This window comes from Myiozetetes cayanensis, unplaced genomic scaffold, assembly GCF_022539395.1.
Source record: "Myiozetetes cayanensis isolate MyiCay16 unplaced genomic scaffold, myiCay2020 scf2-11, whole genome shotgun sequence".
In the NCBI taxonomy this organism is placed as follows: domain Eukaryota; kingdom Metazoa; phylum Chordata; class Aves; order Passeriformes; family Tyrannidae; genus Myiozetetes; species Myiozetetes cayanensis.
The window spans coordinates 90,735,783-90,752,023 of NW_026087411.1; the positions used below are offsets into that span (position 1 = coordinate 90,735,783).

The 16,241-nt window shown below is 35.2% G+C and overlaps 1 protein-coding gene across 3 annotated transcripts in view; it reads left to right on the forward strand.

Moving 5' to 3' along the window:
* Window positions 1-16,241, forward strand: part of HMGCLL1 (3-hydroxymethyl-3-methylglutaryl-CoA lyase like 1) — a 71,679-nt gene that overhangs the window by 10,893 nt on the left and 44,545 nt on the right. The window contains exons 1-5 of one of the 3 annotated variants that reach the window (XM_050314656.1): window positions 4,108-4,262; window positions 7,958-8,035; window positions 8,974-9,081; window positions 12,427-12,522; window positions 14,230-14,378. In XM_050314656.1, the coding sequence (XP_050170613.1) occupies window positions 12,427-12,522; window positions 14,230-14,378 (245 nt within the window). In that variant the 5' untranslated portion in view covers window positions 4,108-4,262; window positions 7,958-8,035; window positions 8,974-9,081. Of the gene's footprint in view, window positions 1-4,107; window positions 4,263-7,957; window positions 8,036-8,973; window positions 9,082-12,426; window positions 12,523-14,229; window positions 14,379-16,241 lie in introns of those variants that run through there. The other 2 variants (XM_050314657.1, XM_050314655.1) reach the window with 2 other exon arrangements.

Consider the following 16,241-nt stretch of genomic DNA (forward strand, 5'->3'; position numbering starts at 1 on the left):
TTCCCCCCCACCCGGATATCCCAGAGTATTATAAAGGGCAAATTACTTTCACATGTTGGATTTGTAAGAATGATCATGCCTCTGCTTTTTCAATGTGTGTGGAAACACCACTGTTTCTCCCTTCTAGAATTCTGTCATTAGTCTTGCCTGTAAAACACCATACACACCATAATACTATTACCATAAATAATAGTAAAGGAAAGTGTGGGAGGTTTTGGCTCCAGTGTCATCAGTGTGCTGTTGATCTCTGTTCTCTGTATCCTTTTCATCCAGCCCAGGTGGCAGGGTATAATTGCTTTTCCAGGCTTTAACCAAGATAGGGATATGGATGAAAGTGAGTTGGCTGCAAACCAACTTGGTTAATGGAGAAATGCTTCTTGTTAGCCAAGGGAAGCATTTAGGGAAATAGAAAAAGGTAATGTATACACCATGTCCTGAAAATACATTTTTAATTCTTGCTGAAGTGACTGCTGTGTTGGCTTCTTGCTAATAACAGAGGTTTCTAGTACCATTTATTATTAATGATTCCATTTTAACACAAGTCTGGCTGTGGTTGTCTGTGCCTCTGCTACCACCTGACTCTAGTAATACATTCCTTCATCATTATTTTGCAAGTTATCAAAAATTATCTGTGACTACAGCACATCTGTCTGCTTTTAGGTTATGGGAAGTGTTAGCTGTAACTGATTGGTTTATTCAAACCTCTGTGATTCCATGTATTCTGCATTTGTTGAAAACAGCAACAAATGTTTCTTAAAAGGTGTCAAGTCATCCATGATAATTCAGAAAATTCAGACTCATCCAGGAGACTCTTATTTGAGAGATTTGGTCTGTTGTTTTGTTCTGTCAGGTTACGAATGTTAAATACAGACATGAATATTAAAGAAGGTGTTTCTTTGTTCTCAAAGGCTGTGAATGGTCTTTAGGCTTGATTTTACCTTTCTGAGTATTTGTCCTGTAATGCTACTGCTTTTTTTTTTTTTTTTTAATAGCATCCAACATAATGTCAGAGAATTTAACATGGTTTGCAATTACTCTTAGAACTAGCTACTCCTTCTGTTAGACACTCAGTCCCTAGTTCCTGAAAATTTCTTCACTGAAGGGCTGTTAGAACAGCAGTTTTGGTAGCCTGCCATCTGCCTGTGGAATTTTCTGATCTATTGGAGCTGGCACGTGGTAAATTTTAAGCCATGACGCCCAGAAGTGTTAGTGTGACTCTCTGGTGACATATAATAAGTTGTCCTAGGTAGCATAGTTAGAATGCAGCATGGAATGTCATGATTTTAATGCTCACAGTTTAAAATGTGTAACTTACACAATTCAAGTGTTCACGTTTCTTACCTTTGCTTACTAAAGAGAAAGGTTTCTGGGGATCTGTAACTATCTTCACATCATAATTGCTTTTATACATATTTTCCAGTATACTTTCACTGGCTGTTTTTCAAATGAGTTATAAAAATAACAATAAAATATGTAAAATATTACTAAATCTTAAATGTTGATAGATATATGCTATTATTTGAAATAATACTAGTAGTTGTATTCTATGTCAAAAATATGTATGTTTCTTCATGAATGTTTATATTTGAATAGGTAGTTTTAGTAGATTTTGCTCTTTACTGTTACATTAAGTGGGAAATACTGCTTTTATTGATTTTCTATCCAGCATAGTCATTACTGTGTACCTGAGATGAAACCACCAGTTAAGTTCTGTGCTATCATTTCACTATGTCTGTGCCTTGTACAGTTTTGGGGTTTGAAAGCTATGGGTGAAAAGTTACAAATCGAGGATTTATTCAGGACTAAAGCTAAAGAATATGGGCTAAAAATTCATGGTTTTATATATTGCTACTGGCAAAAACACTTGCCTAGTGTGGTAGTTCAGTGCAGCTCTTCAGTCTTGGAAGAAATACTGTTACATCCACTGTAAGCAAAAGGGTAAACTGCAAATCATAGAAAAGAATATTCAGCAGGTGTTTCACCCAAATTATGTGAGAGTTGACCTCTTCTGATCTAGTATAAAGGAAAAGATGCTGGGAAGCAAGGAATTCCTTTTCTTGTCCTCTCTGTTAGACTTATTAACTCTGTAGCTCTTCTGGAAAATGTGCTGTTTCATGTTTGGTCTGAAGGAAATGTTCTTTCATATAGAAAGGAGTTCCTTATTTGTTTTGCTACATCCTGTTGCATTTTGCTAAGACCAGGGAAGTGCTGTGTTGTGAAATTGGTTCACAGACTTAGTACCTCATCAGTGATTGTCTGTGTAGCAAGTGATTAAGACATAAGTAGGTGTCTCCAGCATCTGAAGTTCCTGCGAGACTGTTACTTTAGTGTAGAAATCCCTACAGTGAATTCTCCATCAGTTCAGATAATCTTCTGATATATATAAATCATTACTCTTTTATGAGCTGACACAAACACTCTAATAGAAGTTGTAAGCACAAATTAAATTTTAAAAGGTGGACTAAAGTAATACCTATAGATGTAATCCCCAGTAAACGAGTCATAAACATCCTTGATCAGATCCAGCAGAGCGCATCCCATGAAGATGATGAATGAATGGGTTGGAGCATCTGCCTTATGAAAAGACATTTGGGGAGCTGAGGGTGTTTAGACTGGAGAAAAGAAGGGTCAGGGGGATCTTATCAATATATGCAAATACCCAGTAGGGTGAATAAAGAAGACAAAGCCACTAACAGGACAAAGGCAATGGACACAGTCTGAAGTACAATAAATTCCACTGAAAGATCAGAAAAGTCTTTTTCTGTGAGGGTGTCAACACTGGAACAGGCTGCCCAGGAATCTCCATCCTTGGAGATAACTCACAACGGAGCTGAACGTGGTTCTGCACAACCTGCTTCAGTTGACCCTGCTCTGAGTAGTGGTGGTTGAACTAGATGATCTCCAGAGGTCAACAGGTCTGACCTCAACAATTATTTGGTTTATTCCAGATAAGTTAACTCTGCGTTTAACTAATTTTATTCTGTAATGATTTATTGCAATAATGATTAATTGCATTTAATATTTTGCCCTTCCATGGACAATCTCCAGGAGACTGAATTATTTTTGAAGTAGGAAATTCAAAACTAGACACAGTACTTATACTCATTAAGTGCCAGGCTATTGTTTTTTCTGTGACATTTCAGGTTAGGATCAGATTTATCATTTCAGTTTATTATTTTTTTTTCTAGAGAACATGGTGTTATTTACTTATTTTCAGTTTGCTAATTTCCCAGTCTTTTTTTATACAGCTGTTTAGCCAGGTACATTCTATCGTAAGTTTTACAAAAATCTTTTTTTTGGGGGATAAAAATTATTAAAATGGAGAAATATGATAACACTTGTAAAACATGACATGCAAAAATTCTTTTGGTTAGTCAGCATCAGATACAATATGGATAGTCATAAGTGTTATCTTACATATTGTTTTTATTGAAATACATCTGGTATGTCAGTGGAATTTTGTATTCTGGTCCTGTTGTCTAAAGCACTTGCAACTGCTTTGTTTGTGATATGTCTGTTGTCATTCAGGTCATGCATATGCAGTGATATATGAAAAATTTACTTGATGAAAGATTCTCAAGTGTTGATGAGGGTTTTTCTTGTCATGGTCCATTCCTGGCTACTGTTCTCCAGTCATGTTAGCAGCACGCAAAAGAAATTCCAGGATGAATACTCAGTTTATCTTTACTGAGGAATATTCACCAGGTGTGTCATACTGTTTTCTGAATATCTGTATATAGTATTTATATCTCAAAGGTGAATCTTCTCCATTTTCTCCCTAGTTAACTTAGGAATTAATAGGTTTTGTTTCTGCTTTCTAATAGTGTGAACTGTTGGTACATATCTACATACTACTACTCTGTAGTACCACAATCATTATTTGATTTCATACTAAGTTTTAATTTCTTCCTTTTTGTTTCCTCTATGTATTGTAAAGTTTAGAGACATCTATGTGTTCAGAAGATTGACCACTGTTTTCTTTGTTCTCCTTCCAGCAATCATATTATTTATCTCAGAACCTTCTCCTGGCTTTTGGTCATTTGTCTGTGTCATTGCAGATATAAATATAGAGTTATGATGCCACCTCCCTGCTGATCCTTCTTTAAAACTGCTGTCCTGAATAATTCTTCCTTGTACAAGATGGACCTACCTTTGTTCAGTTGTCCTCTGTGCCGGAACACCACCTTGTGGAAAAGGGAAGCAGAGCTTCATCTTTGGTTAGAAAAACTGAAAATACCTGAACCTTCATTCTTCTCTCAAAAGTAAGGGATTCTTCTCCCTTACTTTTGGGTCCTTTCAATTACTTTTGAGCAACTCTGGGTAATATTTACCAGTGCTATTTTTGTCCATATGAATGAACTTCATGGAATAAAAATCAGAAGGCTGAAGGAACCTCAACACCTTTACTAGAAGTAGTGAAGCAGTGACAGAGCTAAAAAAAGTGTGTTTATTTAATTTGATTACATTTATGGTTGTATCAACTTGATTATACTGCTCTAATTAAGCGTTACTAGGATTTTCTATAATAAACTTGAATTTTCAGCTATTTATAGTTGAAGGAGAATGTTTCCATACAGATATTTGGCATTCAATGTCTCAAGCTGAATGGTGTGGTTTTCCTTTTTCTGTTTTTTTAAAAAAATACTCTTTGGCTGCATTCTGTTTTGAGGGAGGCAATTATTTTGTGGTTTTATATGCTTTTTGTTCTCCCTTGGCAAGGCTTGATACATGGAAAAACAAATTTTCCAGGCTCTTAGTCTTTTATGTCAACTATTTCCTTTTTGATACTTAAAACATGATACTTTGGTAGTCATTACTTTTTAACAGAGATACTGTATTATTCAATAAGCAGTCACCCCCTACATATTTACTGTAACTATTTTTTATATTTTATTACATAAAAATACTTCATATATTTCAATTTAGTAAGTAATTTTCCTGAAAGAAAATTACATACCTGACATGTTTATTGTTTAATGTAAGTACATGTGTATTTCTGCAAAGTTCACCTTTTTTTCCATTTTCTTAAAATATAAAAACCGGTTTTCATTTTCCTGTTTATTTCTATTTATATTTTCTATTTATTATCTGCAGGCCATTTAATGCCATACTAGCAGGTATTGAAATTCTCTAAGTTTGTCTCATTGGTTCTGAAAATCCGTCCTTTTACCCAAGGACGTGGTACACGTTTGAAATGCTCCAGTTAGAGTTTAGGGAACTCAGTTCTTCAATTCACAAAACCCAAGTGCTGGTTAAGGTCTAATGCCATCTAGATAGTAAACAGAGAAGGGTGTAACTCTGCCTCTGTTCTTCAAGACTTCAGTGTGTTCTGCGCGTTTGAAGCTTGACTAATGAATGCAGATGGCGTTGAGTCTGGCACAGACTGGCTCAGGTGATTTCTTAAGATGTGATTTAAGTAATGTGCAAATATTCTGCAAGTGTGACACTATGATCTGAAGACTTCACAAAAAGTGAAGTTTTCTTGCCAACAGCTTTACCAAGTACATATTTCTGTTTTGGAAGAATGTCCCAACAACTAGTTACCGAGTATTCATTCACAGGGCAGGTGAGATTTAAGTGAGGAGGTACTTCTTTACTCCTCTGATTCAACTCTGTGGCAGAGAATAGAAAAATGTTAGAGTAATTTTAGCAGAAGATGGTACACATACTTTTAATAGTCGCCAGTTTATTTCTGAGGTTTGCTCTAAGCTGTCAGTTCATTAGTTTGAAGAGTGTAAGGATTTGGTCTATAGTACTGCCTTGAGTTTCAGTTATGTGGCCCTTGTGGGAGTCATCCTGTATGCTGTTCTTGGTGTTGTGTTCAAGAACAGTGAATTCAAGTTGGGACTGACTAGTGGACAGGATGGCTATGGAGAATATCGGGGGCTGAGAGCTCTGGACTATGGCTTAAAGAAATTGTATGTCTGTAATGTCACAGATGGAAAATAAAAAACAATACTTGAATGCCTTTCTGCAATGTCCCTTCCAAATTTCTGTCCTATTCAAAATCCACGGGCTGTGGGTATCACCTGAACGGCTGTGTGAATGGCTACTGCACGTGCTGTAGCTGTGTGAACTGTTCTGTAAAGACAGGTACAGCTCTTTGATTTCAACAAAAGTTTTGCCACAGTAGGAATAGAGTAGGATTTATAAGATTTGGCCTAGAAATTGAACATTTTTGCCATCGAAGTTTTATGGACATTTTTCATGCTCTAAATTAAACTTGGGTTCACATAATCTGTTTTAGCTCCCTCTTTATTTTCCAGTCACAGCTTTACTCATAGCACAGCTGTGGCATTTGTCTTGCAACAAGAAGGATCTGATAATCATGAAATATCCCAGATTTATGCCTGTAGTGCTGAAGCAGTGCCATATTTGTGAAAATAACTTAAGAGAAACAATATGCAGCAGATGTGAAGGTTTTACCTTCACATTTAAGTAGGTTTATACTGTCAGCGGGTGTGGGCTTAGCACGGCCTGACAGAGTTTCAACCTACCAGATGTTCCATATGATCAAATAGATACTATACAGCTGTTTCCCATTCTTTTACTGGGCTCAGATAAATACACAGTAAATGCTCTGAAATATGTTTATCGTATTTTGGCAAGTCCTGCAGAGAACTACCCACAGGCACTAAGAATGAGGGAAGAAACCAAAGGTGCTCATAGGAATGCTCATTTTTCATTACTGAGGAGAAATTAGCAGCCGTTTGGTTGAAACAACCCTGATGATACTAGCCAGGGAGGGATGAAATATGGATTTTTCTATTGATTGTGGATGGTGTGAGATTAGTGGCTGTATTTATGGAGTGACTTTGGTTTGGGGGAACTGTGACTCCCACGGGCGTGAGCTGTCCCTGTGTGCTGACAGTATCATCGTTCCAGTGGTGTTAAACTCCTGGGGAAGGTGGTGGATGCACTGGAGCAGCCATCCCACAGGCAGCTCTTGTTAATCCCAGCTCATGCTTTCAGAAACACAGGAATGGAGAACTGGTTTGGCTTCTGTATTCAATACAATATAGAAAACAGGGCATCTCCAGAGGTCTTGGCAAGGCTGCCTGTGTCCCTCCTGCCCACTCCTCTGAGCACAAGAAGAGTGCCACAAGTTGACCGTGGGATGTATTTTTAAAGACACACAGCTTTTGGGGGTCAATCCAACCAACTGCTCTGAACTGTTTCAGGATTTAAAGACCCAGTTTACATTAACTGCCACACCTGTCAACTTGATTCAATAACAGAGCAGCTAAATATTAAAAAAAGAAGTTTCATTTCCCTTCACCTGCTTTTCTACTCTTATTTCTCCTTCCTCCCCCTCCAGTTCCCCATGCTCTCCTTAGCCCTTTGACCTTATTGCTGCCTTCCTTCCCTCCTGTCCCCATCAGCTTCCTGCCTTTCCAGAGCTGCCCTTACACCTGGAAGATTCTTCTTATCTACCAGAGGCCTTCCTTGCTCTCTTTTAAATCCTTTTTTAAAAACTTCATCCTCAGAGAAGTAACTTTCATCTTTCATTAATAATCTCTTCAACATTTCTTGACTGCTGTGTTCTTTTCAGATTTATAGCCTAGTCTTGCAAATGTTTACAGGGCTGTTCAGTTAAACTGAGAACATTCAGTCAGAAGTTTGGAGGACTGGATTGTTCATTGTGAAGATTTTTGAAATGGGAATTTTTTCACTGTAAAACATAATGTTCATTTATGGTTCTACATACATTTTATAATAAACATTTGTGGCCTCAAAGGAGCGGGGGAGCATTCACGCAGCTAACTTTGCTGTTGACTTTTATTCCCTAAATCAAGGTGTGGAATATGTTCTCACAGATTTTTAAATGCCCTGAGCAAACTTCCTGTTGACAATATGACTTTATACCCAGAATCATAGGAGAGAACAAGTATATGCTGTACCTTTGATCTTGGTGACCTCCATTGTTTTGTGTTTCAAGTATTGATTTTTATTTCAGGAACCTCAAGCATCTGGACTGCCTGAGTACATAAAGATTGTGGAAGTTGGGCCAAGGGATGGATTACAAAATGAAAAGGTAACTTTTCTCCTTTTTTTTTTTTTTTTTTTTTTTTAATACTTTGACATAGACATTAGTGTTATTTTCACTGTGTGGAACATGTACATTCTGAAGCTAATTAAGTTTCTTCCCTTTTGTACTATTAAATATATCTATTTCTTTTTCTATTGATAACTGTTCTCTGTATTAGAATAAAAGTGTATTCCTATTTACCCAGCTTTTAAATAATAGTTTCTTTCTACGCTTGGCAAACTAGCCTTTCTGTTACTTAACTGCCATTTCTTTTTCTGGAATTTGTCTTGTCAGTGAATAGCATTCTGTCATGACGTAATTGGTAAACACCATGAAACACTAACTATCTTTGTAACATGTGTTTGTGCTCCAAGTGCTAATATAAAAGACTAAAATGGGCTTTATCATGCTTCCTGCTAAACAGACATGGGGAAAAAATATTACTCATGTGATATTGCCTGAAGGATTGTAGGGAAGCAAGGAAGAAGATTGAAAGAGACTGTAGGATACATGTATCAAAACAGTCATCTGTTTCCACAAACAGGAGGATAAGCTCACATATATAACTGTTACTGATATCAAACACATTAATAGTACTACATTAGTAATATTAAATGTACATATTATTTATTCATAATATTATTAACCTAAACATGTTAATAGTATTGACAGAATAGAAATACTCTACCTCAGCTGTGGAGCTTTTTCCTCCCATTTTTCTCTGTTTGAGTTGTTACTATTTCCTTTGCCACTTCTTTGCTAGATTAGTGTTTGGTTAGTAACAAGTAATTTTTTTAAAGGCCAGCCCTATAACCAGTTACACAGAAGTGTTCTCTTTTGCGATGGACAGAAAATGGAGTAGGATCATGTATACCGCCTTGTGCACTTAGGAAAGTTTCTTATCATATGAAGTATTTTACTAAAGTATTTCTCCATGTCTGTAGGTGATAGTCCCAACTGATATAAAAATTGAGTTAATCAATCGGCTTTCCAAAACAGGCCTGCCTGTAGTAGAAGTGACCAGTTTTGTTTCATCCAAATGGGTGCCTCAGGTATGTAAAATCATCTCCATTCAGAACTATTTCAATTTAAATGCCATTCCATTTATATAACATTCAGTTGTAACTAGATATTTAGGATAATGACAAATCATTAATATAATTTAATGTTCCTACTTCCTTTTTACTCTTCTAAAACTAATAATCACTGATGTAAAAAACAAAAGTAGCATACATTGTTTTCTTTTTCCCTAAATGAAATGTAATTTTCCACATTTGGAAATGTGTTTGGACTGTCTAAATTTGGGACTTTCTTATATGTAGTAGTAGTTAGGCATGCTACTTATATTTTGCAGTTCTAGCACTCTATCAGCAGCCACACTGAGTTTTGATGAATCAGAATAATTTGCTCATTATTTGTCCAAAATTGTTATGTTTGGTACAATTTAGCAGAAACCCTAGCCTTTCTGAAATCAGCAGCAAAACTGAATTGGCATTAGTAGTGCCAGGTTTTCATGTAAGATTTAACATTGCAAATTCAGGCTTAGACCTGAAGGATACTACGTAGGTTCTGTTTGTGCAAATTAATTATTCCCTGCAAGTAAGGAAATAAGTCTATATAATTAAGGAAATACTTGTCTATATAATTTAAACTATGAAACTGAACACTTGTTTTCACAGAAGCATTTGAATGCTTTATATTTAGTAAGGATCAGAAGTTATTTACAAATTAAAACATGAAACTAATTAATTTGAGAAAATACTTCAGTTTTTAACAGCGTTTGTTGCTCATCTGTCAAAATATACATAAAGTTTTGCATTTTAAACTGAGAGTATATCCAGGGCCTGGGCTGTATTTTACAGCCTTTATCTGAGAAAAACAGTGTGGTCATGCTTATTCATGAGTTAGCAAAGCAAACTGTACAGCATTCTGAGACAGACTCCTTTGATTTATTTCAACATTCTCAGGATCATCAGGGAATAGTCTAGAGGAAGGATAATAGGAAAGGGGAAGAGTGAGAATGCAGAATTTCTTTGGCATCAGTGCAGGGGCAATGATATTGTGTCTGTTAAAAGTGACCAAGTTAAGACTTTCCAAATGCCATCAAACTTCAGCAGTGACTGAAACAAAGAATAATGTAGGTTTTTAAACATTAGAAGAGAAAGTCTAAAGCAAAGGTGTATTTCTTTTTTTCTTGTTTAATTATTTCCTTTTCCTGTGATCCATTAATTTAGCATGGGTTTGTCAGTTTTGGAAAAAAAATGAACAATCCCTTCTTATCTTAAATTCATGTCTGAACATTTTGTTTTAATGGCTTAATTTGTGCTTAAAATGTTTTTTTTATTTAAAAAATAACATTGTATTGCATTGATAGAGAGTGCAGTCTTGACTTTGTCTTTTCTTTGCTCCTTTCTTTTTTCTTTTCATAGGTCATGAGAATAGAATTCATGGTTATGTTTAGATCACTCATTCACTTCTTTTTTTAGTATTTTAAAGGTTTTTTTATGGTTTCCAATCTGCTGTTGTTTTTGGCAGAGATTTTTTCACTGAAAAAACTATAAGAAAAAGTTCCACAGTAGCAAGGTGCCATGTAAAACAGGATCCTACACCTATAACCTAAGCAGCCAAAAATTATAAATACCTACCATTAGGAAGCTTATTTTAAAAGAAATTTGGAAAAGAAATATTTTATTACAATTTAAAATCTTGTAACATGAAATATGTGTAAAGATGGGACTTTACTTACAGGAAAAATAATAATGGGACAAGTTTAATACATTTAATATTATTTGGATCTGGCAGGTTTATACTTGTTGAAAAAGTGTCATTTTGGTTTTCTAGTGTATTTTAAGTCAGGCTATAATTGTGAAGTGTGGATTTAGTTCCAGCATTTGCCACTTAAGTAATCATTTGCTTTCAAACATTCTTCCTTGTCCTGAGAAATGTAGATACTATTTATATTAAATTAAGGAAATTTTTTTCTTAAAAATTAATGTCTTAACAAAGGGTTTTTTGTGAGGTTATCAGACTGATTTAGTTTAAGTAGAAGCAATTAGAAAAAGTTGCCTTGTGCTATCACTTGTTTCCCAATGAGAAATTAGTTGCGTCTGGCTATTAGACACTTTTCATATCCACTTCCTTATAGATACATGTTGGGCTTGCATTTGAGGAGGCATACATGCATTTTTCTGATATTTTTAATCCATTAATTTTCAGAGTAGGAAGCCAGTGACAGGAAGATTCCAGGTTGCCAGTAGTATTCTCAGTTAATAATGTGGTGTAATTTAATATCATGTATTTAGAATTGTGGTACTGCATAGCTATCAGTAAGGTATCTGCTGAAAGTAAGCCGTAATGAAAGCTTTGTATGTCGTATATCTTTTCATACGGTACTTCTCAAATGACTTTTCACTACTGTGAAAAGAATCAGAAATCCTTTTTAATATTGTTTTCTTGAGAGATTTGCTTTTATGAGAGCTGATTTAAAAACTAAACACTATTATTTAAAACTGAAAATCTTTAAGATATGAAATAAGGGATATGTTTTATTAACTGTGTAGTTCTCAGGAATGCACACCACTGGAAAACACTAATTTTCCATCCACTTCTTTTAAGAAAATGTGCTTGTCTAAATAACCTGTTTTGTATTACCTCAATAAGTTTTTAATTCATCTTCGTAGTACATGTAGTATGTTTAATCTTGAGTGTGAATGAGAAAAATGTAAAAGTGTTCTAAAAAGGCAGAGTTTCTTTTGTGAGGGGAGACTAAGGAAAACAAGTCCTTGAATAAAGTCTTTCTTTTTAAAGAAGTATTTTCTTCTTTAGAAAGAAACTTCTAAATATATTAAAATGCTTCACTATGCAGACAGTTGGATTTTGCTATATTTTTTAAGGATAGACTTGCGTTTAGTCTTTTCAAATGTGGTGATTGCAGTTTGAGTATTTCAAGTTCAGTTATCCTTAACATTGTGAAGTTGCATTTATCAGAGTGCTGAAGTTTTCAAGATTTGGATGTTGTTTAAATGTCAGTTGTTCAGTTAATTCCACCTGTTGAGTCCAGTGAGGCAAGGTTAAAGTTGCTGTAGCATTTGATGAGCAGCACGATCACGTCTGTCAATTTACGATGCAAATTATATTTTTACATATCCACACAAAAAGAAATTGTAGCTCCAATTCTATAATCATAGAGATGTGAAAAGATTGCAACTCAAATGCTGAAAAGTTAAGAAATTAAAAAAGGATTACTTGTACAACATCAGTTTAACCCCTTTGTTGTTAGATTTTTTGTATGTACTCTAAAAGTAATGAAGGCAAACCCACAGTCTAAGCCAATTTCGTTTAGCTGTATAAAATCAGAAAATGACTGCTGATCAATACAAATGATTTATATATTTTAGATGGCAGATCACAAAGAAGTAATGAGGGGAATTGAGCGGCATCCTGGAGTCCAGTATCCCGTTCTCACGCCTAATCTTCAAGGTTTTCATTCTGCTGTAAGTGCCTTCACAGATGTCCACATTTACCTCTTTTATCTTTCAGTTCAGTACCATAAACCAGGTATTTAATCTTAGAAATAAGATAATGGAAAAGTCTCAGTTTTCATTATGAAAAATGAGCACATTTACAGAGTGATATTAAGCTTTATGTATGTATATTTTGATGGAAGTGTTGATCAGTCTTTTAAAATTCCTTTAAATGATGCTTGTACGTAAAAAGTAAGACAGTTCCTTCTTCCTTGACCTGAAAAGTTTGCCCTAGAAAAGTTTCTGAAGAGTGTCTTCTTCTTGGAAAGTACTGAAGAAGAATGAGGATATGAAAATGCTTTATAGCAATTCTGCATTTCATTTTGGTAGGATTTGAAAGTTGAAATTGTTTCAGTTCATATGAAATAAATACTCAAAGTGTTTGGAAGTGTGAAAATAGAGCAGTTCAGTCTTAAAACATATACATTGATAGTCAGATCTTTACACTTTTTTGTTTTCTGAAAATTTTTAATACTTCTATGCTTCTGTCCTGATATAGGACAAACTGTATTTGGAAAGTATAGTGCTTGATGGATATTTATGGTGTAGTCTGTCATTCAGTTCCTATACAGCATTTGAAATCTCTGTTAAAACAGAATCCTGTGCATAGTCAACTTAGCTATCAAGAGTCAGATTATAGTGCCATGACTTTGTCTCAGAGCTAGCTTGCATGAGTTGAATTATTTGTGCTATAATGTATACAGTATATCTCAATGCTGTATTTAGCAATATAATGAAAGGAAAACAATTAAGAAATAGTTGTAGGTGATTCCTGCATATCTTGCTGATATTTTTTTCCCTCTCTTTGAAAGAGTATTTGTCCCTGTAAGGGTTGCTGAAGCTGAGACCTTATTCTGCAGAAGCAAAGACTAAAGGGAAAAGCTTCATCCCTTCTCATAGAACAATAGCATTATTCTCACTAGAGAGTGAGAATTAATTAACTTTTCTCCTAAGCTGAAATATTTTCTTCTCCTACCATTTCTCTTTCAGCCTTCTAATTTGCTTCATGTTAGCTGGTTTACCGAGTACAAGCTCAGGTTAATTGCCCCTTCAGTGAAGTCACCACCTTTACACATTTTCTAGACTGGTGTTTGCTCTGAGGCTTTCTCAGCAGACTCTCACATACACATATTCCATATTATCCATATCAACTATGACACCAAGATCAATGGAGCCCTTGATCCTAAAGCTGGCTCTAATAAAGAAATCCCTATTAGTTATTGTTGCTGCTTCTAAGCACATGCCCACAGAGAGCTTTCCCAAGCATGGGAATGACTTGCTGGCATTCAGGAGGAACAGACATAGTGCAGGGGATGCATATTTCAGAGTTGTTACATGATCTTTCCCTTTTCTCAAAAACAAGTATTAATAACTGTTATTTTTATAGTTGGTTCATGTGATTTCTGCATCTTACTACCTTTATCATTTGTCAGTTTAAAAACATGTTTACCTAATTGCTAAGAAGAGGAAAGAAGTCGCCACAGTGAATGAACTCAAAATTTGATTCAATCTGTCTGTATGCGATAGCTTAAAAAAAATTTGAATTAAACTTATATTTAGATATGGATGCAATAATTAATGTACTTTAAAATTCTGGAGTGTTGTACAGAATTAAATGCTTGATCTAATATTTTAATATAGTGTTGTGATGCTTTTTTATTGAAATGTATTTTTTAGATTGCAGCAGGAGCTACAGAAGTCTCAGTATTTGGCGCAGCATCTGAATCTTTTAGCAAAATGAATATTAATTGTTCAATTGAAGAAAGCATAGAAAAGTTTGAAGAAGTTGCTAAATCTGCAAGGACTATGAATATTCCAGTGCGTGGGTAAATACAAAGATTCTAATATAATATAGAATTATTGGAGTTACTGTTACAGGGGGTTTTGGTACCAGTAGAAAAGTATACTACCAAATTTTTACATTTTAGATGAATTGTAATAATAGTCTTTACTGTGATTTTTTTCCGAGATTGAATATATATAGTAATTTTTGAATTTTTAACTAGTAATGGTGACTACTTTTCTCTGGAAATTGGAAAAAATTTGGGTTTATAAGATACCTATTATACAAATTTATTTTTATCATCACAGATGACAAACTAAAATTTATTTTGTGCTGTCGAGAATTCATAACACTTGCCTGCACCTTAAAAAAATACCCTACATACTTTTATTTTATTGTAGCATTCATATCACTTCATACACTGTAGCATCAAGGTATAAAAATGAGAAAACAAATTTATTCCTAAGAAAAAAATTATTCTGTATATAAGTTATTCTGAAAACCCCAGTATTGAAATTTTTGGAGTTTCCAGCATATGAAAGTCTAGAATTGTCCAGTATTTATTTTTTTCTTTGAAGTACTTTCTTTTAAACTTAAAATAATCCTGAATGGTACTTACTCTTGAACAGTATTTGTTTTTCATTTCTATTTTCTTTTGCATCACACAGAACTACTTACTTGAGATTATTTGCAAAGGTCCTTTTGAATGTGGAAGGGCATACAAAGGTTCAAGGAGAAACTCAACAGTGAGATTGCTTGAGGATTGCTAGTAATGCCAACTACATCATGCTCAAAAAATACCTGGATGTGAAAATAGATAGAGGTAGATATCTTAGAGACTAAGTGCTTGGAAACCTGTCTGGGAATAAATACTGGGATCTCTCTTTGCTCCCAACATAAGAAGGATGTGGAACTTTGGAACAGTCCAGAGAGTGGCCACAGAGTTGATAAAGGGACTGGAACAGGTCTCCTATGAAGACAGGCTAAGAAAGTTGAGGGTGCTCAGCCTGGAGAAGAGAAGGTTGCATGGAAACCTCATAGCAGCCTTCTAGTTTTGGAAGGTGGCCTGCAGGGAAGCCAGAGAGGGACTCTTTGTCAGGAACTGTAGTAACAGGACAAGGGGGAAAGGCTTCAAACTGAAAGAGAGTAGGTTTTTATTTGATACTAGGAATGAATTCTTTACTGTGAGAGTGGTGAGGCACTGGAACAAGTTACCCAGTGAAGCTGCGGACGTCCCATCCTTGGCAGTGTTAAAGGCCGGGTTGGTGGGGCTTTGAGCAACCTGGTGTAGTGAAAGGTGTCCCTGTCCATGACAGCGGGGTTGGAACTAGAAGATCTTTAAGGTCCCTTCCAAACCAGACCATTCTATGATTTTCACACACACAGAGAGCCAACCAAGGATAGCTCATAAATGTGTGGGTTCTTTTCCTTAGCCTGGTTATGTTTCAGATGGAAAATCACTGAATAAAGAAGCAAGGACGTTCACTGTATTAAGAAACAATAACTTGTACTAGAATTTAAATACTCTTCCTAGCTGCTAATCTGCCAGGTAGTAAGTTTGCCTGCTGGAGTAACTTCTTTTATAAGAGGTCTGTTGTTTAAAAGCTCTCTGCCACCACTGTTTGCCACATTTTTCCAAAACTTATTTCTGAGCTGAGAACATAACTAGCAATTTGAGTTCTCCAGGAGGATTAAGCCCAGGAATGTCTGAATTTTAGATCCCAGAGAGGTATGAATAAGGCAATAGGTAGTCAATTCAGAAAACACAATGTGTGTTTTAGGCACTTGTGAACACTTTTACACTAAACTTCTGTTTTCTGGTTTTCTCAGATGTCTGGGTATGTCAAGAGATTTTTATCTTTCATATTCCTGTATTTTACTAATAAAATTCAACCACGTAGTACAA